Source organism: Chrysemys picta, chromosome 1 (genome assembly GCF_011386835.1).
Source record: "Chrysemys picta bellii isolate R12L10 chromosome 1, ASM1138683v2, whole genome shotgun sequence".
NCBI classification, from domain to species: domain Eukaryota; kingdom Metazoa; phylum Chordata; order Testudines; family Emydidae; genus Chrysemys; species Chrysemys picta.
The window spans coordinates 1342653-1369004 of NC_088791.1; the positions used below are offsets into that span (position 1 = coordinate 1342653).

At 65.9% G+C, this 26352-nt stretch overlaps 4 protein-coding genes across 8 annotated transcripts in view; 3 read left to right on the forward strand and 1 right to left on the reverse strand.

Annotated features, from left to right (window-relative positions):
• Positions 1 to 267: 267 nt before the first annotated feature.
• Positions 268 to 9509, forward strand: CHKB (choline kinase beta). The gene is given in 12 exon segments (XM_065591752.1): positions 268 to 506; positions 1587 to 1695; positions 3184 to 3297; positions 3653 to 3785; positions 4274 to 4379; positions 4780 to 4838; positions 5145 to 5232; positions 6939 to 7047; positions 8340 to 8446; positions 8762 to 8781; positions 8784 to 8842; positions 9314 to 9509. Coding segments are annotated over 12 exon segments (1146 nt in total). The 5' UTR covers positions 268 to 321; the 3' UTR covers positions 9371 to 9509.
• Positions 9510 to 14283: 4774 nt separating this feature from the next.
• LOC135983052 (uncharacterized) lies at positions 14284 to 26149 on the reverse strand. Its single transcript, XM_065592417.1, has 2 exons — positions 24906 to 26149; positions 14284 to 14683 (listed from the first exon to the last, which is right to left on the reverse strand). The coding sequence occupies exons 1-2, from the start codon at positions 25493 to 25495 to the stop codon at positions 14284 to 14286; spliced, it is 990 nt and encodes a 329-aa protein (XP_065448489.1). The 5' UTR covers positions 25496 to 26149.
• Positions 14797 to 24129, forward strand: LOC101932377 (kelch-like protein 42). Its single transcript, XM_008172809.4, has 4 exons — positions 14797 to 15802; positions 16944 to 17669; positions 20375 to 20675; positions 22436 to 24129. The coding sequence occupies exons 1-4, from the start codon at positions 15503 to 15505 to the stop codon at positions 22876 to 22878; spliced, it is 1770 nt and encodes a 589-aa protein (XP_008171031.3). The 5' UTR covers positions 14797 to 15502; the 3' UTR covers positions 22879 to 24129.
• The window catches only part of CPT1B (carnitine palmitoyltransferase 1B), a 61397-nt gene continuing 61180 nt past the window's right edge, over positions 26136 to 26352 (forward strand). For 4 of the 5 annotated variants that reach the window (XM_065590812.1, XM_008172799.4, XM_065590917.1 and 1 more), the window contains exon 1: positions 26136 to 26271. The gene's annotated coding sequence lies outside the window, so the exon portion shown is untranslated. The remainder of the gene's footprint in view (positions 26272 to 26352) is intronic. The other variant, XM_065590940.1, reaches the window with a different exon arrangement.

Consider the following 26352-nt stretch of genomic DNA (forward strand, 5'->3'; position numbering starts at 1 on the left):
CCAATCAGAATGGAGAATCCGCGACCCTCGCCGACACTAGACCAATCGGGCTGCCAGCGGCGCCGTGAGGACAAGGCGCTGATTGGTTGAACGTGCGACTAACGCAGGCGGCAGACTGCGCTGCGATTGGAGGAGGCCGGCGGGGGCGGGCGGCGATTGGTGGAGGGGGCGGGTGGCAGAGCCGGGTGGGCGGTGATTGGCTGCGGGGGCGGGCGGTGATTGGCCGGGGTCGGTGGGGCGGGCGGTGATTGGCTGAGGCCGGCGGGGCGGGCAGTGATTGGCGGGGGCGGGCGGCAGAGCCGGGCCGGCGGCGAGCCGGAGATGGAGGCGGAGGTGCCGGGGCCCGGCGCGCGGTGCCCGGGCGATGGCGAGTGCGCGGTGCCCAGCTCCCCCCGCGGCGCCGTGCCCGACCGCACCCGGCTCCGGGCCTTCCTGTGGTGCCGCGAGTTCCTGGCCGGCTCCTGGAAGCTGATCGCGCCCGAGGAGTTCGGCATCAGCCCGGTCAGGTACCGGACCGGGCGGGGCTGCTGGGGTCCGGTCCGGTCCGGTCCGGTCTTGCCGGGGCGGGGTCTGGCGGGGGCGGTTCTCGTGCCAGCCCTGCGGTGCCGTCGTTAGGGTTCCGGGTTAACGCTCCGCCCTGCGGCCCGGCCGGGCAACGCGCCCGGCGCAAGCGGCGTGTCTGGGGTCCCGGCGGGGGGCGATGGGCCCGGGGGGGCGGGTGCTGCGCGGCCCCCCGTGCGGAGTGACCGGTAACGGTGCAGGGGCCACCCCGGGGAGCGGGGAACCCGCTGGGGCCCGGGGCCCCCGGCCGTGCCCGTAGCTGGGACCGGGGTAGGGCGCCCCCGTCGCACCCGGCGCCTGCGAGCTTTGCCCCGTTCACTGCCCCGTGATGCGGCACAGCCCGGCCCGGCCCGGCCACACAGGGCGCGAAGGTCCCGGGGCGGCTCCTGGGGGCACCGTGCTGCTGCCTCTGCCCCCGGCTCGCAGGGGCTCCTCCCGCGGGCCCGGGGCTTGCTCGAGCCTGGTGTGGGGCAGAGCGCCCCGCTGGGCTCTGGGGGACAGGCCCGGACTGCCGGCTGGGCCCGGGCTGGGACAGGCGGTGGAGGGGGCGGAAAGGGGGGACCCGTCCCCGAGCTGGGGGGCAGCCCCAGGGCGAGGCTGGAGTTCCCAGCAGGGCGCTGTCCGGGACACTGCCGTGTGCCCAGGTCTCTCCACGCGCGGGCGTAGAGCCTGGGGCTGTGCGGGCACCTGCGGCCGGCCCCTCGGCCAGGCCCTGCTCGGGAGCTGGTGGGGGCAGGATCGGGGCAGGAGCTCACGCGGGCGGGCTCAGGCTGAAATTGCCGGGGAGGGATCCGCAAACCTTGCGGGGTGCGCCCCGTGCGCCTGCCCGGCCCCGTGCTGCCCCCCAGCGCCTGGGCTGCCCCCCAGCCCCCCCGGCCCCGTGTGCCTGCCCGGCCCCGTGCTGCCCCCCAGCGCCTGGGCTGCGTCCCAGCGCACCGGGCCCCGTGCTGCCCCCCAGCGCCTGGGCTGCGTCCCAGCGCACCGGGCCCCGTGGCCTCTGACCTGGGCTCTGCTCCCCTTTGCAGCGGGGGGCTCAGCAACCTGCTGTACAAATGCAGCCTCCCGGACCACGTCCTGAGCGTGGGCGATGAGCCTCGGCAGGTGCTGCTGCGCGTCTACGGGGCCATTCTGCAGGTGAGGCTTCCCCAGCCAGGCAGCAGGGCACAGGGGGTGAGGGGCCCTGGGAGACACCAAACCGCTTCCTGCGCTGCATTCAACGGCCTGGCTGGGGTCAGCGTGTGGGGGAACTTGCCTCACCCGGCCTGACCTCATCAGCCCAGCGACAGGCTCCATGCCAGCCACGCACGGGGCCAGCTGTGTGGGCTACGCAGACCTCTGCAGGGACTGTAATCTCCCCCCTCGCCCCCTGGTGAGGGCCTAGGCCAGCCCTGTCCCCTCCCAGCTCTGCCAGTGCCCCTCACTCCCAACCCGCAGCACCCTGCTATCCCAGCCCTGCCCCCCAGCTCTGCCAGTGCCCCATAGTCCCCACCCGCAGCACCTTGCTATCCCAGCCCTGCCCCCCAAGCTCTGCCAGTGCCCCATAGTCCCCACCCGCAGCCCCCGCTATCCCAGCCTTGCACCCCAGATCTGCCAATGCCCCATAGTCCCTCTCCTATCCCAGCCCTGCCCCCTCCCAGCTCTGCCAGTGCCCCATAGTCCCCACCCGCAGCCCCCTGCTATCCCAGCCCTGCCACCCCAGCTCTGCTAGTGCCCCTCACTCCCAACCCGCAGCACCCTGCTATCCCAGCCCTGCCCCCCCAGCTCTGCCAGTGCCCCATAGTCCCCACCCGCAGCACCTTGCTATCCCAGCCTTGCACCCCCAGCTCTGCCAGTGCCCCATAGTCCCCACCCGCAGCCCCCTGCTATCCCAGCCTTGCACCCCCAGCTCTGCCAGTGCCCCACAGTCCCTCTCCTATCCCAGCCCCGCCCCCCCAGCTCTGCCAGTGCCCCTCACTCCCAACCCGCAGCACCCTGCTATCCCAGCCTTGCACCCCCAGCTCTGCCAGTGCCCCCCTTAGTCCCCACCCGCAGCCCCCACTATCCCAGCCTTGCACCCCAGATCTGCCAATGCCCCATAGTCCCTCTCCTATCCCAGCCCTGCCCCCTCCCAGCTCTGCCAGTGCCCCATAGTCCCCACCCGCAGCCCCCTGCTATCCCAGCCCTGCCCCCCCCCAGCTCTGCCAGTGCCCCTCACTCCCAACCCGCAGCCCCTCTGCTATCCCAGCCCTGCCCCCTCCAGCTGTGCTAGTGCCCCCCAGTCCCCACCTGCAGCCCCTCTGCTAACCCAGCTCTGCAGCCCCCTCCGGGCTAGAGAAACGGCTCTATCCAGTTTGCTGTTGCTGCTGGGTGCTGACTCGTGGGCCAGCGAAGGGTTCAAGGCTGAGGGGGTTAATGCCGTCCTCCCTTCTCTGGTGAGGGTTCCTTTGTGGGGTTCCCCAGGACTGTGCATTGGGGTGGGCTGTGGATTGTGGGTTTGCTGCCTCCCCACCCTGGCATCAAGCAGTGTCTTGGGGTCACTCCTCCCCTATTGTGCAGGGTTGGGGAGTCCAGGGCCACAGCCCCTCCCCCGACTGCGCAGGTTTGTGGGTGGCTACCCCTCACCCGTGCCTTCTGTCTCTGCAGGGCGTGGACTCGCTGGTGCTGGAGAGCGTGATGTTTGCCATCCTGGCAGAGCGGACGCTGGGGCCACGGCTCTATGGGGTCTTTCCCCAGGGGCGCCTGGAGCAATACATTCCGGTACGGGCCTCGCTGGGGGGCCTACCCTCTGCCCTTCCCCCATGCAGGCCCCCCGGCCCCCAACGGACTGGCCAGAGACCGCTCTGCCCAACTTCAAGGGCTGGTGAGGCCCAAGTGGCTCTTCCTCCGTGACCCCCGATGGCTGCTGCACGTGGCAGGTGCCTGGCGGTGCCCCGGCTCTCTGCCCGTCCTGGCTGGCTTGGCTCAGACCTGTGGGCTCCGGGACGCTGAGAGGGCTCTGTCCCTCCCCCGGCGCTGGAGGCTCCGTGCCAGGCCAAGCGAGCCCTGGGCTCCCTGCTGCCCCTGTCCCATTCCCTGGAGGCCAGGCTGTCTCATGCCTGCCATGTCCCCCCAGAGCCGGCGTCTGCGCACGGAGGACCTGCAGGACCCCGACATCTCCAGGGAGATAGCGATGAAGATGTCCCGCTTCCACGGCATGGTGATGCCCTTCAACAAGGAGCCCAAGTGGCTGTTTGGGACCATGGACCCGGTAACCCACTGCTCCAGGGTTCTCTGGCCTGTGGGTCGTCCTGGCCTGCCCCTCTGAGCACCAGCTGCGTCCCCCCCGGGGACCCCTTCCCCTGCAGGAGTGGGGGCCTGGAGTGTGGCTGGCAAGGAGTCACCCCCCATCACTCTGCAGTAACAGCCATGAGGGGAGTACCCCCCCCCCCGATGCAGTGCTGCCGGGACTCTGCCATGGGGCCAGGAGGGAGAATAATGGGCCCTGTCTTGTGGCGAGTGGAGGGGCCCCTCCCCATCTCACTGCTGGGGTGGGAGACTGAGTGGGGGGTGTCTCCCCATCTCACTGCTCCTAGGGGAGGCAAGTGGGGGGGGGGCTCATGGGGAGGGGAGTGAGTGTTGGGGGAATACCCATCCCACTGCTCCCGGAGGAAGGGGGTGGGGGGGTCTCCCTTGCTCCCAGGGGACGAGGGCTGGGGGGCCTTGCCCTGCAGAGGTGACAGGACCCTGCGCTCCAGGTACCTGAAGCAGATTGCCGAGCTCACCTTCCCCCAGGAAGCCCAGCGGAAGAAGTTCAACCAGCTCAAAGCCTATAACCTGCAGAAGGAAATGGGGAGCCTCAGGTGAGCCCAGGGCCCGAGGGGCTGCCATAGCCACGTGGGGGTGGGGGAGGGCAAACTGCTGTTGGGGCTGGCTGGAAAAGTGCCCCTCTACCCCTTCAGGGGTGCCTCTCACTGCTGGTTCCCACTAGCTCTGCACCGCAACAGGCCATGGGCCTACCCCCCCATCTCCCATCCTGCTACGGTTCCCCCGCGGTGGGCTCCGGCTCCCCTCCCTGTGCCCGTGGCGGGCGGGTCTCTGCCCGGCACCGCTGACGCATAGCGGGTGGCAGAAACTAGCAGTGTCGGAGTGTCAGCGTCTCCTTGGGGTTCCCTCTCGCACCGCCCCCTGCTGGAGAGCCTGGGGGAAGTGGGAGGAATGAAGTGGGCTGTCTGCTGATGTCTCTCTCCCCGTCAATTCCAGGGAGCTGCTGGAGTCCACGCCGTCCCCTGTGGTCTTCTGCCACAATGACGTGCAGGAAGGTGAGTGATGGGGTGAGACGCACCCGTCGCCTGTTGACGGTCGGCATTGCCAGCTGGAATAGCCCAGCCTTGGGCCCGCTGGTGCCTGAGCCACCACTGCAGCGTGGCTCCCCTCTGGGGTCGGGTTGGGGGAACCTCGCTGGCCTAAGCGCAGCTTGTCCCGGGGAGCAGCCTAAGCCCTGCCTGGGGGCTGACCCAGGGGCCAGTCCTGCTTCGGCCCCAGGGCAGGGCTACATGGGACCTGAGGGGCTCCCCCAGCTCTGGCTCCCCAAGGCAGCCGCTCTCACCTGTCCTTCCCCTTCCCAGGGAACATCCTGCTGCTGGCTGGGCGGGAGTCACACCCCACTGACAAGCTGATGCTGATTGACTTTGAATACAGCAGCTACAACTACAGGTGGGTGATGGGAGGGGCAGGGTGGGTGTGGTGCCGAGCCATCAGCTGGCGTGTATAGGACTCCAGTGCCCAGCCGGGTGCTCTCCCTGGGCCGTGCTGCCCACGCGGGGCTGTCGGGACGGCTCTGGGGACGGCTCCCCAGCCGGGTGCTCTCCCTGGGCCGTGCTGCCCACGCGGGGCTGGCGGGACGGCTCTGGGGACGGCTGCCCAGCCCGGTGCTCTCCCTGGGCCGTGCTGCCCGCGCGGGGCTGGCGGGACGGCTCTGGGGACGGCTGCCCAGCCCGGTGCTCTCCCTGGGCCGTGCTGCCCGCGCGGGGCTGGCGGGACGGCTCTGGGGACGGCTGCCCAGCCCGGTGCTCTCCCTGGGCCGTGCTGCCCGCGCGGGGCTGTCGGGACGGCTCTGGGGACGGCTCCCCAGCCGGTGCTCTCCCTGGGCCGTGCAACCTACACAGGTGTGACGGTGCTGCCCGTGGGAGCCAGCTGAGGTCACTCAATCAGGGTGAACTGCAAACAAAACGGGGCAGACAAACCCCAGACGCAGGTGGTTATTCCAATACTTAGATTTACCAACCAGCCCAAAACAGCTTCTATAGGACCTCACTGGTTACTCAGAAGTCCAAACAACGTAGTTCCCTTAAAGTGCCCAGCCTCAGGCCTCTCCACCTGTCAGATATGATCATGATTACTGAGAATCTTCTCTCATCATATAACAGAAAAGGTTCTTCCAACCTCAAAGGATCAGCCACATACCCAGGTTCAATTATAACTTAGATCTTACCCAAAATACATGCCTACAGCCAATTCTTATTAACTAAACTAAAATTTATTAAAAAAGAAAAGAGAGAGAGAGAGTTGGTTAAAAGATCAATATACAGACAGACTTGAATTCAATTCTTGAGGTTCAGATACATAGCAGAGATGAGCTTGTAGTTGCCAAAAGTCCTTTTAGAATAGTCCAGAGGTTATAGTCCAATGTCCATATTCAGGGTGGCTCCAGTCAGTGACTGGGGATCTCAATTCTTGTGGCTTAAGGTTTCTCCCTCTTGAAACCCAAAGCAGATCTGAGATGAAGCAGGATCGTGTCCCAGGGTTCGTATACATTTCCAGCAGCCTTTCGGCCTGAGAAAACAATAGGCTTAATTCTCCTTCTCCCAAACATCCTGGCAATTATCACAGGGTAATTTATCCATTAAACAGTTCAGATACAGGTTACCACAACCTTCAAAGAGACATAGAGACAATAATACTATTTCCCTCAAGTGTCTTCCTAAATGTTAATGTTCCTTTTTGATCTTTGAATTAAAGCTATAGCAATAGACAAGACTTGTTTGCTTACATCACAAGACCTGAGCAAACACCTCCCTTCTACCTCTAACAATACAGACTTGCATTTCAAAGCTCTAATTCATTTACAGATCTTCCTAACCAGTCTCTAAAGTTTGGCCCTGGGTCAGGTCAGTCTGGGAGGTAATTAACTCTTTCCGGCCCTGTCACCTTTCAATGAGATATTATATTACACTCATAACGTCACACCAGGGTTGTTGGGACGGCTGCCCGGCCTGGTGCTCTCCCTTGGCTGTGGGACCCATACGGGGCTATTGGGGCAGCTCTGCTGCGGCTGCCTGGTGGGGTGGGGTCGGGCCATGAGGAGGCTGGAACCCTGCGAGCATGGAAGCTCCTAACCCCCCCCACCCCCCTCCCTGCAGGGGCTTTGACATCGGCAATCACTTCTGCGAGTGGGTGTACGACTACACCCACGACACGTGGCCCTTCTACAAGGCCTCCTTGGAGAACTACCCCACGCGCCAGCAACAGGTAACTGAGCCACCCAGCTGGGGAGCCCCGGGGAGGGCGAAGGGCAGGCAAGCAGTGAGTCCGATCCTTGCCAGGCTGCTGCCCTGTGGGGTGAGGTGCTTGCACTCTGGTTGGTGGGGCTGTAGCTGTTGGGATTGTTGTTGGGTGTTGGGCCCCGTTCTGAGCCCCCTGCCCAGGGAGCTCCCCCATTCCTCCTGGGGGAATTCTGCACCAAAAACTTAAAGATTCTGTGCAGAATATTTTAAAATTCTGCAAAATTGTGCGTATTTTATTTGTCAAAGTAACATAGTATAATCACGCCAGTTTCAGTTATTTTGGTAATTAATTTCAAAATACCAGTCAGCAACTGTGTCTGTAACAGTACAGACAACACAAAGCTTCAGGAAACATTTCTGACAAATAGATCCTCGCTAGACCTGTTAATACAAACCTTTGAGTAATTCATTTCCACTCTAATACAGAACTGGATTCCCGCCCCCCTCGGAAGCAGTACAAAGGCTGGGGGGAGTCGGGGTAACGGAGGAGCTGAGGGAGAGGGAAGGAGCCTAGGAATGAACCTGGTGGGTTGGTGGGTGTGGCTGGGAGAAGGTTTTTGGCGGGGGAGGGGGTTGTTAGGGAGTTGGGGAGCCTCCCCCATGCAGGCCCTGGGTGACCCTAGCCTCTCCCATTCAGCCAGGAACATCTGCCCCAATCCCCATGTCGCCCTGCACGCTCCACTCAGCCACCCCTCTCTCCCCATCCCCTTGTGGCCCTGCATCCCCATTCAGCCCCCCCCATCCCCATGTAGCCCTGTACCCCACTCCCATTCAGCCTGTGGGTCAGTGCTGTCACCCCACTAGCTCCTGTTCCCCCCCACTAGTCCTTCTGAACCCTAATCTATGTGACCGCCCGCAGCCTGTGTGCCCTGTGCTGTCCCCCTCCCAATATCCCATGCCTCCTCACCTGGCCCCGCGGGCAGGGTGCTGTGAGGAATGCAGCCTCTCGGCCTCCCTCTCTGTGGCTGGCTGCTCCGCCCCTGAGCCAGCTGCCCTCTCTTCTGGGTCCACAACAGTCTCTGGTGCATAGAAGGTGTAATTGCAGCACCTCCCCCAGGCAGAATCTATAATTCTGTGGGGGACATGAATTCTGCGCATGCGCAGTGGTGCAGAATTCCCCCAGGAGTACCCAACTCACTCTGGGCCTCGCCCAGCTGGGCAGGTAGGCAGAGCCCTAGATTCCCCATCCCCTGCATAGCCCAGCTCCCCACCCTGCATGTGGGGCCTGAGGCTGAGACTTGCTCAACCTGCCTGCAGCTGCACTTCATCCAGCACTATCTGTGGGAGGACTCGGGGCGGTGCGGGGACACCACGCACGAGGAGCAGGCCCGCATCGAGGAGGAGATGCTCACTGAGATTGGCCGGTGAGTGAATGACCATGGGCGGCAAGGGGAGACCCCCACCCCCGTTTCCCCTACACGGAGCGGGTGCAGGGGGACCCCCACTCTGCTGCCCTCCCCAAGGACAGATCTTCTCTTTAAAGAGCCCTCCAGCGCAGTCAGGCATCTGTTGCAGGCTCCTTCTCCCAGCCTTGCTACACAGACTGGGGGTGCCTGAGGGGCTCTGGGAGGGAGCCAGTGGGACTGGGGGGGCTGTGCAGGCTTGGGGTGGAGTCTGGGACATGGCACAGTGAGGGGGTCTCTCCCAGCATCTCCCCAACAGCTGCTCTCTCCCCTCAGGTTTGCTTTGGCCTCTCACTTCTTTGGGGCCTCTGGTCCATCCTGCAGGCGAAGATCTCCACCATTGAGTTCGGCTACCTGGTGAGCACGGGACATGGGCGACTCTGCCCCTTGGCTCCCACGGGGCACTGCCCACGGGGCTCCCACTGCTGAGACGGGGACAGGTCAGGGGGGCCAGCCTGGTTCAGCGTCCCGAGGGGCGTCTGTCCTAAGCTCTCCTTTGCTGAGCACTGCGGGTACCCGCTGCCTCCTTGTGCCAGGCCCTCAGCGCGGCTGCACGTGGTCCTTGTGTTCTGGCTCCGCCCCCGCGGCTGGGGGGGCTGCGCGGGTTGACTGGGCTCCCCTGCCCCCACGGCTGGAGGGGCTGCACGGGGTCCCTGTTCTGGCCCTGCCCCCACGGCTGGGGGGCTCTGAGGGGTCCCTGTTCTGGCCCTGCCCCCACGGCTGGGGGGCTCTGAGGGGTCCCTGTTCTGGCCCTGCCCCCACGGCTGGGGGGCTCTGAGGGGTCCCTGTTCTGGCCCTGCACCAGCCTGACGCTCTCTCCCTGCACAGGATTACGCCCAGTGCCGTTTCGAGGCCTACTTCCAGCAGAAGGCGCAGTGCCCGTGACCAGCCCGGCTCTGCCTGCCCCGCGCTCGCCTGCCTCCTGCATCAGGCCCCCGGGCTCGCCGGGCTGCAGACGGAGCAGCGGAGTGGCCCCTCCCTGCCAAAGGGACAGCAGCTGGCAAGGACCCCAAGGGACCAATGCCCCCAGAACAGCCTCCCTTGCCTCCTGGGGTGAGGGGTGGGGGGCTGCCCTGGCTGGCCAGTGAGCGGGGGTGGGGTCTGGGGGTCTGGGTGGGAAACGGTTAATGTTCCGGTGTGGGGAGTGAATGCAGGGACTGCCCTCCCCGAATTGGTGTGAGGATCCCCACCCCCTCCAGGGGGGCAGTGTGGGGCCGGCTCTCCTCACTGCCCAGTGTCGGATGTCTCTGTGTGGCCATGGGGGTCCCGCTGAGCAGGGCGGCTGCAGCCTCGGCCCCCTCCCTGAGGCAGGAGGGGCCCAGCTCCCTGGTTCCCTGCGAGTGCACTGGGGGCTGCGCGCTGGGCCTGCGCGCTGGGAGCTGAATGTGCCACATGTGCGTCTGCCTCTGTCCCTGTGTCTCTGCCTCCCCTGGCCTGCGGCGCTGCCCAGCTCTGCTGCCCCAGTGCCCTTCTTGCCTGCCGATGTGACCTGGGATCCCGTGGGGCTCAGCGAGTGTGGGCTACAGGGGGAGACCTGCATGCTCTGCCCCTGCCCCCTGCCGGGCCCTCCTGCTGGCCCCTTTTCTGGAGAAGCAGGGGGCGTTTGTAGGGCTGCTGCCCCCCGCAGGCAGTGCTGGCCTGGCTCCAGCGCCTCTCACGCTGCTGGGAATGGGGGGGTGGGCTCTAGCGGGGTGTCCCCTGCTCCGGCTGGGGGAGTGGGTGGGGGCTGCCTCCCACAGCCCTGCCCCAAAGCTCCTCCCTGCCTGGGCCCCGTGGCCCGGGGCTCTGCACTTGCTTTCCCTGCCAGTCCCCAGAGCCTGCTGCTGCCGCTCCCTCGGAACCGGGCCCCTGGCAGGGCCCTCCACTGCCTAGCAATGGACTGTGAACTCTGCACTCAGACCAATAAATGCCTGGCACTGTCTGCCTGTGTCCGTCTGTCTGGCCATCCCTCCTCCTGCCCAGGGCACTCAGTGTCCTGGGGGCCGGCCACCAGGCCCAGCGTCTGCCCTGGGGAGGTCCCTGCCAGGCTGCAGAGCTGCGTGGGTCCCCCAGGGCAGTGGGCGCCGAGGCCTGATCTGTGTGCAGTGGGGGGTTCAGGCCTGCACATGGGCACTGTGACTGGCAGCGGGAGGGGAGGCTGGCTTGGGAGAGGCGCAGCGCGGCCTAGCCCTAATGCCCCAGCCCCCTGGCTCCGGCAGCGTGGAAGGGGGGAGCGTGTTTGGAGCCGTGTGACGAACTGGGACTGTTCTTGCTGGGGTGTGTGAATGCTGACAGGGGAGTGTGACTAGGATGGTCTGCATCGGGGGATGGGAGCCGGCCCAAGGGAACATACCTGAGCTTGTAACATGAGAGCCCAGGAGGGGGTGGGAGGTCAGGTGACTCCGGGGCCCGGGAAACTGAACAAAGGCTGTGGGAGGGGTCGCTGAAGGCAGAGTGCTGGAAGCAGGCTGGAAGGAGGCTGGAGAGATGGCTGGGAGGCAGAGATGGCTCTGACCCCCCAAGGGGGGTGGGCTGGCATGCCCTGGGACCCCAAGCTGGACCTAACTGAGGGGGGGCCCTGTTGTCTGTGCCTGCAAGACCTGTCTTGGACTGTATTCCTGTCATCCAAATAAACCTTCTGCTTTACTGGCTGGCTGAGAGTCATGGTGAATCGCAGGAAGCCGGGGGTGCAGGGCCCTGAGTCCCCCAATACTCCGTGACAACTGGTGGCAGCGGTGGGATCTACTGCACCCCGTGGACGGCGCTTCCTGCAGTAAGTGACTGGGGAGCAGTAAAACGAAGGGGGATGACGGGACCAGGCACGCTGAAGAGTGGGAGAGAGACGGTTATTACCCCTGGGAGTGTGTGACCAGCGAGAAGGACTTTTGCAGTAACAGGGTCCCCCGGGGGGATCGCAGCGAGTGGTCCCAGGGGCGGAGGAGTCTGCAGCTCGACCCTGGCAGAGAGGCGGTGACCTCGAGAAGGGCTGGCACACTAGGGGTCCCCCTGGGAACTGTGGGGAGCTGGGAGCGCACAGGCCGGTGAGTGGCCAGCAGGAAGATGTATGCCAAGCGGCTTAAGAGCGACCTGGTGGAGCTGTGCAAGCAGAGGCGGCTGCGCATTGGGAGGCTCACCAAAGAACAGCTCATTGCCCAGCTGGAGGCGGAAGATCGCGCGAATGAACCGATCCCTGTGTCTCAGGGAAGCAGCCTGGCAAATGCAGCGCAGGCACCAGTGTCTGTCCCAGCTGGGAGTGGTCAGCCCGCTGCTGAGGGCTTCCCGAGACCCCTCCTTCCTATGCCTAGGGGAAGGGTGGGGAGGAGCCCAGCAAATACCGAAGGCGCCGTGACCCCCCCGGCCAGCAGGGGGTCCCCCCGGCGAAGCTCGCCGGCCAGCAGAGGATCCTCCCGGCGACGTTCAGCATCCGTGGAGCGGAATTGGCTGGAATGGGAGAAAGAGCTAAAACTGAGGGAGCTGGAGGATCGTGAACAACAGAGACAGCATGAAGAGAGACAGCGTCAGCATGAACGGGAGGAGAAAGAGAGACAGCATCAGCGTGAACGGGAGGAGAATGAGAGACAGAGACAGGAGAATGAGAGACAGAGACAGGAGAATGAGAGACAGCATCAGCGTGAACTGGAACTGGCGAGATTGAAGGGCAGCGAACCCCCGGCTGCGGTGAGTGAGGGGGGACCCAGGACTGCACGGAGCTTTGATAAGTGCATCATGGCCCCATACAAGGAGGGGGAGGACATGGATGACTTCCTGGAGGCCTTTGAGACGGCCTGCGAGCTGCACCGGGTGGATCCCGCGGACAGACTCCGGGTCCTTACCCCCTTACTGGACCCCAAATCCGTGGCATTGTACCGCCAACTGGGAGAGGCAGAGAAAGGGGACTACGAACTATTCAAAAAGGCCCTGCTACGAGAGTTTGGGCTGACTCCTGAGATGTACCGGGAAAGGTTCCGGAGTCAAGATAAAGCCCCTGAGATCTCCTATTTGCAACTAGCCGTCCGCATGGAAAGATACGCCAGCAAGTGGGCTGGCGGGGCCCAGACGAAGGAGGACCTGATTAAACTGCTGGTACTGGAGCAACTGTATGAGCGGTGCCCATCCGACCTGAGGCTGTGGTTGGTGGACAGAAAGCCAGAGAACCCGCGACACGCCGGGCAGCTGGCCGATGAGTTTGTAAAGAGCCGGGCAGGGGGTGGCAGGGAGGAGCCCCAAAGGAACAGGCCCGCCGCGATGCAGAGAGAGAGTCACCCTGGGACCTACCAAAGGGGGAATATGGGGAATCCCCTCCCACGGGGAATGCCCAGCGTCAGGGACAACCGACCGGCTCGAGGGGACCCACAGGACATGAGCTGCTATTACTGCGGCCGAAGAGGCCACGTTCGGGCCCAGTGCCCCAAGCTCAAGGACAGACTGAGCAGACCGAACCCGCATAGGGTTAACTTGGTAGAGGCCCAGACGGACGAGGGGCAGGCTTCTCACGCAAGAGGGGCTGGCAGCTTATCAACTGCTCAAGAGAGAGAAGGGCCCCAGGCCAGCTCCTCTAGGGGGCTGGATGCCCCAGACTCAGGGTTTTTGGTTTATACGGTGGGCGCGGGGCTGTCCCTCCGGAGAGAGTACCTTGTTCCCCTGGAGGTGGATGGGAGGAAGGTCAATGGATACTGGGATACGGGCGCAGAGGTGACGCTGGCCCGGCCCGAGGTGGTGGCCCCAGATCAGGTGGTGCCCAACTCCTACCTGACCCTGACGGGGGTGGGCGGAACACCAGTCAAAGTGCCCGTGGCAAGGGTACACCTGAAGTGGGGGGCCAAGGAGGGCCCCAAGGATGTGGGGGTACACCCGTATTTGCCCACTGAGGTATTGATGGGGGGGGACCTGGAGAACTGGCCAAGCAACCCCCAAAAGGCACTGGTTGTGACCCGCAGTCAGAGCCGGCGAGGGGCCCTGCGCCCTGGCCTTGGGGGGGGTGCCTTGCCTGAGGCGCAGGACCCTAACCTGGTGGGGAGGGAACGCCCAGGGACGCGGCTCAGGGAGGCTGCAGCTTCGGACCCAGCGGGCGAGAAAGAGCAGGTGGCCATCCCTGTCCCAGCTGCTGAGTTCCAGGCCGAGTTACAGAGAGACCCCTCCTTGCGGAAGATAAGGGACCTGGCCGACCTCAATGCGGTACAGACCATGGAACGAGGTGGCCGGAAAAGGTTCCTGTGGGAGAAGGGGTTCCTGTACCGAGAATGGGCTCCCCCAGGGAAAATGGAGTCAGGGGGGATCAGGAGGCAGCTGGTGGTACCCCAGAAGTATCGCCGCCAGCTGCTGTGCCGGGCCCATGACATTCCCCTCTCAGGGCACCAGGGAACCTGGCGTACCCAGCAGAGGCTGCTACGGAGCTTTTACTGGCCTGGGGTCTTTGTTACTGTCCGACAGTACTGCGGATCCTGTGACCCCTGTCAGAGGGGGAGGAAGGCCTGGGACAAGGGGAAAAGAGCTTTAGGACCCTTGCCCAGCATAAAGGATCCTTTCCAGAGGGTGGCCAAGGTAAAAAGGGCGGCTCTGAACCAAGAGAGCCCAAAGCACAGACCTCCAGACTGGAGCGCTGGGAGAAGATCACAGCCCAGTTGGAACCCCAGAGGTATGGGGGGGGGAAAAGGGCACAGGCCGCATAAACCTTCCCACAGGCGAACTGCGAGTGCCATCAAGCACCCCCGACCTAAGGGGGGGCGTGGAACGGAAGGGGCCTGGTGTAATTCCCACCAAGGAACTGGAGGGATGCGGGGGCATCCATGGGAACGGGGGTAGGTTCGAACTTCCCCAGGTCACTGGCTAAAGTGACCCCGCTCAGTTCGGTCTCGAAGGGGGGAGAGATGTGACGAACTGGGACTGTTCTTGCTGGGGTGTGTGAATGCTGACAGGGGAGTGTGACTAGGATGGTCTGCATCGGGGGATGGGAGCCGGCCCAAGGGAACATACCTGAGCTTGTAACATGAGAGCCCAGGAGGGGGTGGGAGGTCAGGTGACTCCGGGGCCCGGGAAACTGAACAAAGGCTGTGGGAGGGGTCGCTGAAGGCAGAGTGCTGGAAGCAGGCTGGAAGGAGGCTGGAGAGATGGCTGGGAGGCAGAGATGGCTCTGACCCCCCAAGGGGGGTGGGCTGGCATGCCCTGGGACCCCAAGCTGGACCTAACTGAGGGGGGCCCTGTTGTCTGTGCCTGCAAGACCTGTCTTGGACTGTATTCCTGTCATCCAAATAAACCTTCTGCTTTACTGGCTGGCTGAGAGTCATGGTGAATCGCAGGAAGCCGGGGGTGCAGGGCCCTGAGTCCCCGAGGTCCCTGCCAGGCTGCAGAGCTGCGTGGGTCCCCCAGGGCAGTGGGCGCCGAGGCCTGATCTGTGTGCAGTGGGGGGGTTCAGGCCTGCACATGGGCACTGTGACTGGCAGCGGGAGGGGAGGCTGGCTTGGGAGAGGCGCAGCGCGGCCTAGCCCTAATGCCCCAGCCCCCTGGCTCCGGCAGCGTGGAAGGGGGGAGCGTGTTTGGAGCCGTCACGGCCCCGCCAGCCACGGGGCTCTGCTGCTGGGCCCCCGGCCGTGCTGGTGCTCCCCGGTTACCAGCCGGAGCGGCGTGTCCGCGATCCGCGGCGGTGCCCGCTCCTGCCTGGGGCAGGCTCCACAGCCATGTCGTGCTGTCCTCCCAAGCCTCGCCCTGCTGCTCCAGGCTGCACTGTGACAGGACAGCCAAAGGCTGGGGTGCCATCCAGTGCCCGCTCTGCCTGGCGCCAGTGCCTCGCCTGCAGGAGCCGCTTGTGGAGCCTGGGCGCTCCCTGTGCTGCTCTGCTTGGCCAGGAGCCCTGCTGCCTCCGCGCTGGCATGGGGCGCAGGCGGGCTCGGCTTTCCTGCTCGCTGCTTGCAAGCAGGTTAAAAATAGCTCGGCCCTCCTGCCTGCTCCGAGATTCCTGTGGCGGCCCGTGCCCGGAGCTCCCAGCCCTGCCGGCTGCCCCTCGCTCAGCCGGGGACGTGCCTGCAGGAGCTGCCGCTGGCCATGCCCCGCAGGGCGCTCTGTGCCACTCTGCGCTGCCAGAGGTGGGGGGGCGAAGGCTTGTGGGCTGCAGCCTGGCACGCTGTGACTCGCCCCCCGAGGGCTGCGGCTGGCTGGGCTCTGAGCTCCCTCCTGTGCGTCCTGCGCACCCTGATGAGCTTCTTCCTGCTGCCCAGCAAGGGACCAGGCGGCCTGGCACCACGGGCAGAGCCCTGGGGGAACAGCCCTGAGCAGAGGGTCTACCGGAGCCGAGGGGCGGGGCTGCCCCTCGTTACCGTCCAGACAGATCCCTGTGCCTTCCAGGTATGCTGCCCAAAATGCCACCTTCCTGGTGCTGTGCCATCGCTACCGGAGCCTGCTCCCCCGCCAATGCCATTGCACAGGCTGCGTGTTACTGCTTGGGGGCCTGGGCGTCCTGCCGGGCAGGGTGCAGGCCGGGGCCCCGGTCCCCTCACCCGTGGGCGGGCTGGGACTGGGTGTATGTAGCACCACGGCTGGGCCATTGCCTCAGCCTGCCGTCCCCGGCACTGGCAGGGCCTGCGCCCCGTGGAGCGGAGCGTCCCGTGAGCCCCTCCCCATTGGCGCCAAGGGGGTTGGTCTCCCCCCGGGGCTCTGTGCCCAGCGGCTTGCAGCCCAAAGCACCCGTTGGGTCCCCTCTGCCCTGTCCCTGGGTGAGCCAAGGTGCCCTCAGGCTGCAGGTCCCAGCCTCCACCCGCGTGGATTCCTGCTGGCTGCCACCCTCACGGGCCAGGCCTGGGTCTCCGCTGGGGCCGTGCCACTTACAGGCCTGTGGCCATGGGCTCGTCCCAGCGATGGGCCAGGCCCAGCCCAGGAAAGGGGCTTGCTGGGACCACGGAGGCCTGTCTCTGGCCAGAATAGCACCCTGGGTGGGTCTGCAGACCCCGGCCTGGAGCTGCCCCCTTGTGAGGAGGTGGCAGCTGCCCAGCAGAGCTGTGGGGTGAGGTCTGGGCTGCGCTCAGTGGCTGCATCCAGCGCAGCGTGTCAGGTGGGGGCCCTGGTGTGGGGTGATGAGACCAGGGCCAAGGGTCTTGGTACCCCGGAGCTACCCCCTCCCACCTGGGAACAGCTCCCCGTGCCCAGAGCCTGTGGTACCAGGGGGCAGGGATGAGGGGAGCCCCTGCCCAGCAGTCCCATTCCCTCTCATTTCCCCCCATCCCTTGTCCCCAGCCTGCCTCTGCCCCAAGGAGCTGCTGGTGCAGGTCCCAGCCCTTGGTGCTGGCCCCACCGCCTGCAGATGGAGGCTGGGGCAGGCCGAGTCCCACAGGGGCCCGGCACCAGCTGAGGATAAAATGGACAGGAGTCTATGCGTGCTGCCCGGGGGAGCTGGCGTCCCCCTGTCCTAGGCCCTACCCAGCATGGCATTGCCCCCAGCCCGAGCTGGGCCAGGCCAGCTTAGCAGCCCCCGGTCTCTTGGTGCCCGCAGGTGGAGCTGGCCCGGCTGGCTGAGGAGAGCGCGTACTTCGGGGCGCTGGCCCGCTCCCAGATGCAGGAGGCTGCAGAGGGGCGGCTGGTGCTGGAGCACATCCCATCGGGCGCCTTCTGCGCCATCCTGGAGTTTGTTTTCCTGGGGCACTTCAGGCTGGGCGAGGAGGAGCTGCTGCCCGCTGTCCAGGCTGCCAGTTACTTGCTGGTGCCCTCCTTCCTGGAGCAGTGCTGGCTGGCCCTGCGCCCCCTCCTGCGCCCCCAGAACTGCCTGTCCTACCTGCGCTTTGCCGAGGCCATCGGCTGCCCGGAGATGCGGGCCGTGTTGTGCCAGTACCTGAGCGCCCAGCTCCTGGAGCTGGCGCCCGTCACGGGGCAGCTGGCCCCGGCGCTGCAGGAGGAGCTGGCAGGGCTCCGGACGCAGGGCCCCCAGCAGCTGTGCGTGCTCCACAAGGAGAACCTGAGGGCCCCGGCCACCCCCGACATGGAGCCCCTGCGCGGCCTCTACTGCCTCCCCCTGGGCCGCGGGGGCACCTGGCGCCGGGCCACCGGGCTGCCCTTCCGGGCCGACAAGTGGAGCTTCAGTACCGCCCAGCTGCTCAACTACCTGTTCCTCATCGGCGGCTACCGGGAGCGCCGCGGGGCCCGTGGGTTCGCCTTCCGCATGGCAGCCTTCCGCTACAACCCGCTGGCTGGCTGCTGGCAGCCCACTGCCCCGCTGCTAAAGGTCAGTGCCCCGTGCCCTGGTACCCTCTCCCGCTACTGCTCCCTCACCCAGTGCTGGCAGCCCCCTACCCCGCTGCTGAAGGTCAGTGCCCCGTGCCCTGGTACCCCCTGTCATGGAGTCCCCGGGCGATGCTCTGGAACTGCTCCCTACAAAGCCATCAGGACTCTGGTGAAGTCTCCTCTCCCTCGGAGCAGACTGTCTTCAGGGCAAGAAGCTCACACGGCTTCACCTTCCTGGTCTGACCTTGGAGCATTCAGCATATGCCCCTCCGTGCGCTTCCCACAGCGAGTCCGCCCAGGCGGGGTCCTGGGGCAGCCAGAGGACCTGCACGCACCCCCCCTTCGCAGTCAGACGTGACTCTCAGCCAGCCGGGGAAACGGAGGTTTATTAGATGATAGGAACACGGTCTAAAACAGAGCTTGTAGGTCCAGCGAACGGGACCCCTCAGCCGGGTCCATCCTGGGGGGCAGTGAGCCAGACACCCCCATCTGCACTCACTTCCCAGCCCCAGCCAGCTCCAAACTGACTGTCTCCAGCCCCTCCTTTCTGGCCTTTGTCTCTTTCCCAGACCAGGTGGTCACCTGATCTTTGTTCTCCAACACCTTCAGCTATCACCTTGCAGGGGGGAAGGGCCCCAGCCATTAGTTGCCAGGTGACAGAGTGTCGGCCATTTATGCACACTGGCCCTTTGCTCTGCAACAATTACACCCCCTTATCCCACCACCTAGAGACTTAAGAAATGCATAGGGGAAACTGAGGCACCCCTACAGTATTCAGAGGAAACATTAAGAACAGTCCCACTTTGTCACACCCCCATGCCTGGTATACCCTCCCCCCGCTACTGCTCCCTCACCCACCACTGGCAGTCCCCTACCCTGCTGCTAAAGGTCAGTACCCTGTGCCCTGGTATCCCCCCTCTTACTACCGATCCCTCACCCAGCACTGCCGCCCACTTCCCACTTATGGTGACCTCCTCTCACGGACTCTCAGGCCTGGTGCTCTGGAACTGCTCTGTGCAAAGCCAGCCAGGACTCCGGCACAGGGACTCCCCCGGGCAAGGAGCCTTTCCACCTACGGCCTTCCTGGGTCTGACCTCGGAGCACTCAGCCCCCTGTTCACGCTGGGCCCTTCCCCTTGGCAGGGCCTCCAGGACGGGACCCCTGGGGAAGCCAGAGGGGCCCTGTCCGCAGTCAGCCGGGACTCCCAGCCAGCATGCGACACAGTCGTTGGGACACAGCGTAGAACAGAGTTTTACCCAGAAAGCAGGAACTTTCAGCCAAGTCCATCTTGGGGACCCCCAGGGCCTCGTGCCCCTGGACTCCCCACTCCGAGTCCCAAACAGGAGACTGACCCCTCCAGTGGCCCGACCTCCCACATGCCCACTGCCCCTCCTCCGGTCTTTGTCTCACTTCCAGGGTAAAGTGTCACCCAGCCGCGATCCCCTCCGGTGCCATCGCCTACTTGCAAGCAGCTGGAGCTGCCTCACCTGCCCCCAAGGGCCTCAGCAAAAGACACAGGCCCTTATCCCCACCACCGAGGCATCGGTGCAGTACACAGGGAAACTGAGGCACACAGTATTCATGCACACCAGTAAGACTTACTCAGGCTCACATACAACATGAGGGAACCCCCCCCACTTCATCACATGCCCCGCTCCTGCCCTCGTTCCCTCACCCACTGCTGAAGGTCAGTGCCCCGGTACCCCTCACCTCTCTGTTACTGCTCCCTCACCCACCAACCCTGCTGCTGGGGGTCAGTGGCTGGTACCTTGTGTCACGGACTGTGGGGGGACACAAGGCCCTGCACCCCCGGCTTCCTTCGATTCACCATGACTCTCAGCCAGCCAGTAAAGCAGAAGGTCTATTTAGACGACAGGGACACAGTCCAAGACAGGTCTTGCAGGCACAGACAACAGGACCCCCCCCCCCCCCACCAGTTAGGTCCATCTTGGGTCCCAGGGGCACCACAGCCCCGTTGGGGGGTCAGAGCCCTGTCTGGGCTCCCCTGCATTACACCAGCCAGCTCCTGACCCTCTAACTCCCTCCAGCGTCTCTCCCCCAGCCTTTGTTCAGTTTCCCGGGCCAAGGTGTCACCTGGCCCCAGCCCCCTCCTGGGTTCTCACGTTACATGCTCAGGTATCCTCCCTCAAGGCCAGTCTCCCATCCCCCAGTGCAGACCGTCCCAGCCAACCTCCCCACTCAGCATTCACAGACCACATTAAGAACAGTCCCAGTTCGTCACACCTTGGTACCCTTTCTTCTGCTACCCCTCTCTCACCCACCGCTGGCAGCCCCCTACCCCGCTGCTGAAGGTCAGTGCCCTGGTACCCCTGTGCCCAGGTACCCCCTCGCTACCGCTCTCTCACCCACTGCTGGCAGCCCCCTAGCCCGCTGCTGAAGGTCAGAGCCCCCTTGCCTCAGTGGCCCCACTTCGCTCTCTGCCCTCTCCCTGCTGGCACTCGGCACCCCCATGAAGGCCCCATTCTGAGGGCCCCTGGCACTCGCAGCTGGATGGGATGTGGGACCAGCTGCCCCAGGCTCTGAGCCTCCCAGTGCCATGCTCCCACCCCCAGTACCCAGCCTGGACCCCCAGGCCACACGCTGCCCCCCGCCCCAGCTGGGAGCCGCACCCAGACACCAGGGTGACAGGCTCCCGGTGGGGTCAGCCCTGAGTTCCTAGCCCCCCGGCCCACTCTCTCCTCACAGCGCCGGCGGCACTTCAGCACAGCGGTGGTGGGGCAGCGGATTTACGCCATCGGGGGCTGGTACCTGGACACGCTCCTGGCGCCGGACGGCGGCACAGCTCTGTACGCGGCGGTGGAGCGCTACGACCCCTGGAGCGACTCGTGGGCCTTCGTCTCCTCGCTGCCCCTCACCGACTTCACCTTCGCCGTCTCGCTGTCCCACGACCTGCCGCTCTGCGCGGCTCACGCCGGCAGCATCTACGCCCTGGGCAGCCTGCAGAGGACGGGCGAGAAGCTGCTGCTGCGTTACGACGTCGGGGCAGGTGAGCAGAGCCAGCGCCTGGCACTGCCCGGGCAGAGAGCCCCGGCCCCAGGGTGCCCAGCCGTGCCACACGGAGCCTCGTCCCCATCTCAGCAGGGCTCCCCAGAGGATTCAGGGGGCCTGGGGCAAAGCAATTTCGGGGGCCCGCTCCATAAAAAAAAAAGTTGCAATACTATAGAATACTATATTCTCATGGGGGCCTGGGGCAAATTGCCCCATTTGCCCTCCCCCCCCTGGGCAGTCCAGCATCTCAGCCCCATCTCCAGCCGCCTGCTCCTCCCTGCGGCTGGGCTGCGATCAGAGCCGCTGCGGCCGGGCGAGTCCCTGGCCCGCGCCCGGTGTCTGCTGGGCCGTCTCTTAGGGAGCCTCCCAGCTCCCAGGCTGATGGGCCTCGCGGGAGGGAAGGGGGGAGGAGACTGGGGCAACGGTGGGGGTGGAGAGTGGGTTGGGATGAAGGTAGGGGGAGTTGAGTGGGGGGTGGGCTGGGGTGGGGCGAGTTCCAGGCAGGATGGGGACAGGTGGGAGGAGGGTGAGATGCACAGGGTGAGGATGGGCATGGAGGTGTGGGACTGAGGATGGGGGGACTGGGGCGAGGGCAGGCAGAGTGAGGACGGGTGTGGGTGTGGGCCGGGTGAGGACGGCTCCAGGCTAGGTGGGGTGAAGTATGGGCAGCGTAAGGATGGGCGTGGAGGTGAGGGGGTGAGGACGGGGGGGGACTGGGGTGAGGATGGGCAGAGTGAGGATGGGGGTGGGTGGAGTGAGGACGGGGGGGACTAGGGTGAGGGCGGGCAGAGTGAGGGGGTGAGTGGGGTGAGGACAGGAGGGACTGGGGTGAGGACGGGCAGAGTGAGGACGGGGGTGGGTGGGGTGAGGACGGGGGACTGGGGCGAGGTCTGGGCAGAGTGAGGATGGGTGTGGGGGTGGGCGGGGTGTGGACAGATCCAGGCCAGGTGGGGCGAGGTCTGGGCAGAGTGAGGATGGGTGTGGGTTGAGTGGGGTGAGGACGGCGGGGGACTGGGGTGAGGGGGGCAGAGGACTGGTGTGGGGGTGGGCGGGGTGAGATGCACAGGATGAGGATGGGCGTGGAGGTGGGGGAGTGAGGACAGGGACTGGGGTGAGGGCGGACAGAGTGAGGACAGGCGTGGAGGTGGGCAGGGTGAGATGCACAGGGTGAGGACGGGTGTGGGAGTGGGTGGGGTGAGGATGGCGGGGGACTGGGGTGAGGGCGGGCAGAATGAGGACAGGTGTGGGAGTGGGGAAGTGAGGGTGGGCGTGGAGGTGGGCGGGGTGAAGATGGGGGGACTGGGGCGAGGTCTGGGCAGAGTGAGGATGGGTGTGGGGGTGGGCGGGGTGTGGACGGATCCAGGCCAGGTGGGGCGAGGTCTGGGCAGAGTGAGAATGGGTGTGGGGGTGAGTGGGGTGAGGATGGCGGGGGACTGGGGTGAGGGGGCAGAGTGAGGAAGGGTGTGGGGGTGGGCGAGGTGAGATGCACAGGGTGAGGATGGGCGTGGAGGTGGAGGAGTGAGGACAGGGGGACTGGGGTGAGGGTGGACAGAGTGAGGATGGGTGTGGGAGTGAGGGTGGGCAGGGTGAGGATGGGCGTGGAGGTGGGCGGGGTGAAGATGGGGGGACTGGGGCGAGGTCTGGGCAGAGTGAGGACGGGTGTGGGGGTGGGCAGAGTGAGGACGGATCCGGGCCAGGTGGGGTGAGGTCTGGACCGGTGCGGGGGCGACGCCCGTCCCACCCTCTCTCTCGTTGCAGACACGTGGCAGGAGCTGCTCCCCACGCTGACGCGAGCCGACGCCGACCTACCTGGTCTCTATTTCCTGGGGGGCTCGGAGCCCCTCTATGTGGTGGGGGGCAACGCCCAGGAGAACATGGTGATTTCCTTCAGCCCAGGGGCCCGGCGCTGGGGCCCTGCGCGGAGCCTGCCCAAGTGCAGCCTGGCAGGGCAGGGCGTGGCCTGGGGTAGCCGCCTCTTCATGGCGGCACCGGAGCTGGGCACGGTGCTGGCCCTGGAGCTGGGCTCGCTGGCCTGCTGCCCGCTGCCCGCCCCGCCCTTCCCCCTCTCCTACGAGGCCCTCTTCTTCCTGCACTTCCCGCCGCCCCCCTCGCCCCGTGGGGAGCTGGGCAGTGAGCAGGGGCTGGCGGGGCCAGAGGGCCCCGGGGCCAGCTGGGACAGTGAGGGGACCCCCTCGTGGTGAGCCCGGGGTTCACGCCCTGCCACGAGCGGTGTGCGGCGCACGCCGGGGGGAGGGGCGCTCGTTTGCCCACTGATGATGCGCTGTCTCGTTAAGGTTGCTGTGAGACGGGCACTGGTGCCACGCGGGTGCTGTGGCTGGTTCCCGGGGCTGTGCGGGGCTGTTGGGGGCGGGTTCTCGCCAGGCGAAGGATGGACAGGGGCCGACACAGCAGCCCGGGGGGGGGGGGGGCCCAGACTCCAGGGACCCTTTGTCCGGATGAGAGGCTGCAGCAGGAAGGGGAGGGGGTCTCCCTAGGGCCAACCCCAGCGGGGGGAGCCAGCCTGGAGCCGGGGCTGGGCCCCCTCACAAGCCCCCAGTTCCCAGGGGCGCTGACCCCTGGGGGAGGAACTCGCAGGGAGCCCCAGGCGGGCGCTGCCCATTCCCGTGGGGGGCTGAGCCTGGTGCCTCCTTTGTCACTGCGCTTCCCGTCCCTCCCCCGCCTGCTCCCAGCCCCCTTGCTCCTTATTTATCCCGCTGCCCTTCCACCCACATACCAGCTGCTATTTCTGGGGCTGGCTCTGAGCCCAGGGCGAGCTCCCGGGGGGGCTCTGGGCTGGGCGGGGGGCACCATGGGGAGGTGTCCCTGGGCACACCCAACAGCTTCCCCGGCTCAGCGGGCAGCGCCGCCTCCCTCCTACTGCCCGAAGCAGCGCACAGCGCCCCCCACTCCCTCCCCCACTTCCTCCAGCCCTCACTGGGTGGGGGGTGGGGACGGCTGGTGCCCCGTTCCCATGGCCCAGCCTGGCGGGGGAGGGGATGGGCTGTGATTAGTCCCAGATTTGGGAGGCCCCCCTGCACTGGGGGTTGCTGAGTGTCTTGGTGAGTATGTCGCCTTCCTTCAGGCAGGGTGGGAAGGGGACCGGCCTGGCCCACTCAGCCCTGGTGCCCTGGAGCATACATGTACACGCTCGCACACGCTTGTACACGCCCACGCCCACCCTTCTGGCATCCCCCCCTCAGGCTGCACGGAGTGCCCCGGGGCCGTGCCCCATTCAGCCGCCCCCGCACCCCGGGCTGCAGCCTGGTCAGAGCCCTGCCGGGCGCAGCGAGGCCTGGGCCGGGGACTCTGCTCCCGGTGCCCTTGTGGTGGCGGAGGGAGGGGGCTGTGTGCCGCTGGCTGGCTCCAGGGTGCTCTGCGGGGGCTCTGGCCTGGGGGAAGGACCAGGGTCGGCTCCAGGCACCAGGCAACCAAGCACATGCTTGGGGCGGCACCTGGTAAGGGGCGGTGGGGGGAGCGCGGTGCGGCATTCCGTGGGGAGGGGGGGGCGCTCCGGCGGCGCAGCGCTTGGTGGGGGGGTGGCGCGGGCGCGGCGCTGGGGGGGGCTCCGGCGGCACTCGGCGGGGGTCGGGGGCGGGCTCCGGCGGCGCGGCGCTCGGGGGGGGGGGGGGGTGGCGCGGGGCTTGGGGCTCGGGAGGGGTTCCAGCGGCGCTCGGCCGGGGGGGGGGGTTCCGGCGGCACTCGGGGGGTGGCGCTTTTTTTTGCTGCTTGGGGCAGCAAAAAAGTTAGAGCCGGCCCTGGGAAGGACGCGGGGTCGGTGGGGTTGGCAGGGGCTGGGGCACCTTGAGACCAGGGCGGCTCGTCCACTTCAGCCCAGCGCTGCCCCAGCCGCACTCCCCTGCACGGCAGGGAAGGTGCAGGCCCCTGGCTGGGTGGGCCCCCAGCCTCCTGCCCCACTGCGCCATCCTCCCCTTCAGTCCTGGTGGGGCAGGTTTTGGGCCACGTGAGGTGAGTGCAGGGGGCACTGTCACACTCCCCGCCCCAGGGCGGCTGGGAACAAGGCAGAGGCAGTGCCCCTGTGCCAGGGCAGCGGCTCCCCTTTGGCCAGTGAGGAGGGGGGGCTGTCAGGGGCCCGGCAAAGTGGAGGGGGGGACAGGCCCAGGTAGGTCTGGGCCCTGGGGAGAAGCTGAAGGCAGAACAGCAAGTGGGGCAGGGGGGCTGGTGAGAGCTGAAGGCTCCGGAGTGTGTGTGTGTGTGTGTGTGTGTCGACCTGGGACTGTTCTTACTGTGGTGTGTGAATGCTGACAGGGGAGTGTGGCTAGGATAGTCTGCATTGGGGGATGGGAGTCTGCCCGAAGGCGAATACCTGAGCGTGTAACGTGAGAACCCAGGAAGGGGTTGGAGGCCAGGTGACACCTTTCCCGGGAAACTGAACAAAGGCTGGGGGAGGGGTCGCTGAAGGGAGAGTTTCAGAGCTGGCTGGTGGAAGGGCTGGGAGGCAGAGATGGCTCTGACCTCCCAAGGGGGCTGGGATGTCCGGGGACCCCAAGATGGACCTAACTGAGGGGGGCCCTGTTGTCTGTGCCTGCAAGACCTGTCTTGGACTGTGTTCCTGTCGTCTAAATAAACCTTCTGCTTTACTGGCTGGCTGAGAGTCACAGTGAATCGAAGGAAGCCGGGGGTGCAGGGCCTTGTGTCCCCCCACACTCCGTGACAGGGGTTACGGAGGGAGGCTCCCCAGTAAAGGGGCTCTCCCAGGCGAGAGGTTGGGGGCTCCCCACTGAGCAGAGCAGGGTAACACTGGGGCGGCTCTGCTGGTACGAGGACAGGGCGGGAGTGCCAGGGCGTCCGGGTGCCCATGTGTGAGATGGGGTGCAGGGACTGTCGTGGGCCGGGACGTTGGGTGATCTTGGGGGAGAAAAAGAACCGAGGTGTGAGACGGTCTGCGCAATGCCTGATAATAAACCAGCCCCACGGAGGCTAGTGGTGAGGCAAGACAGAGTGTGTGGAGTTACTGGGGACTCTGAAAGGGGAAACTGAGGCAGGCATATCTGCCATGCTGCGGCCTGCTGCAGGAGGGTGCCCTGGCAGTGGCTGCCCTCTGACACCCGCCCACCTAGGTCCCTACTTCCCCCCGTGCAGGCGAGGAAGGGCAGCATGGCCAGGCCCAGTCGTGCCCCCGCCTGGCTTGTGTGCTGCCCGGCTGGGGGCGGGAGGAGCCGTCTCCAGGGAGGAGCCGCCGTTCTCCGGGTAGAGGAGCTCAGCGGCAGCCGGTGCTAGAGCCAGGCCAGGTCTGGGTCAGGACGGGCAGCCATGGGCGATAGCTGCCAGCTGCCTGGAGGGGCAGAGAAGGGGCATCGTGGGCAGGGACGTGTCCTTGGCCCTTTGCTAGCCAGGGTCTCAGGCAGGCCAGGGGCACGCGGGCGAGAGGGACAGGCGGGGGTGGCCGATTTCAGGATGCCTTGTAGGGCCGCAGGGAGGCTGGCTGCCAGGTGTCCTGTTACAGGCAGCGGGGAGCGGGGCGGGCAGGGGACGCAGAGCAGCGGGTTTGAAGGACGCAGGAAGCACCGTTCCCAGGGGCTCTGCCAAGGGCGGACGTGGCGCTGCCGCCTGGAGATTCGGCACCTTCTGAGCAGGTACCAGCGTCTGCTGCTCGGCTCCCGGGCAGGGCAGGGCAGGGCGTGGGGCTGCTCGGGCTGGAGCTGCGCTTCGCCTCA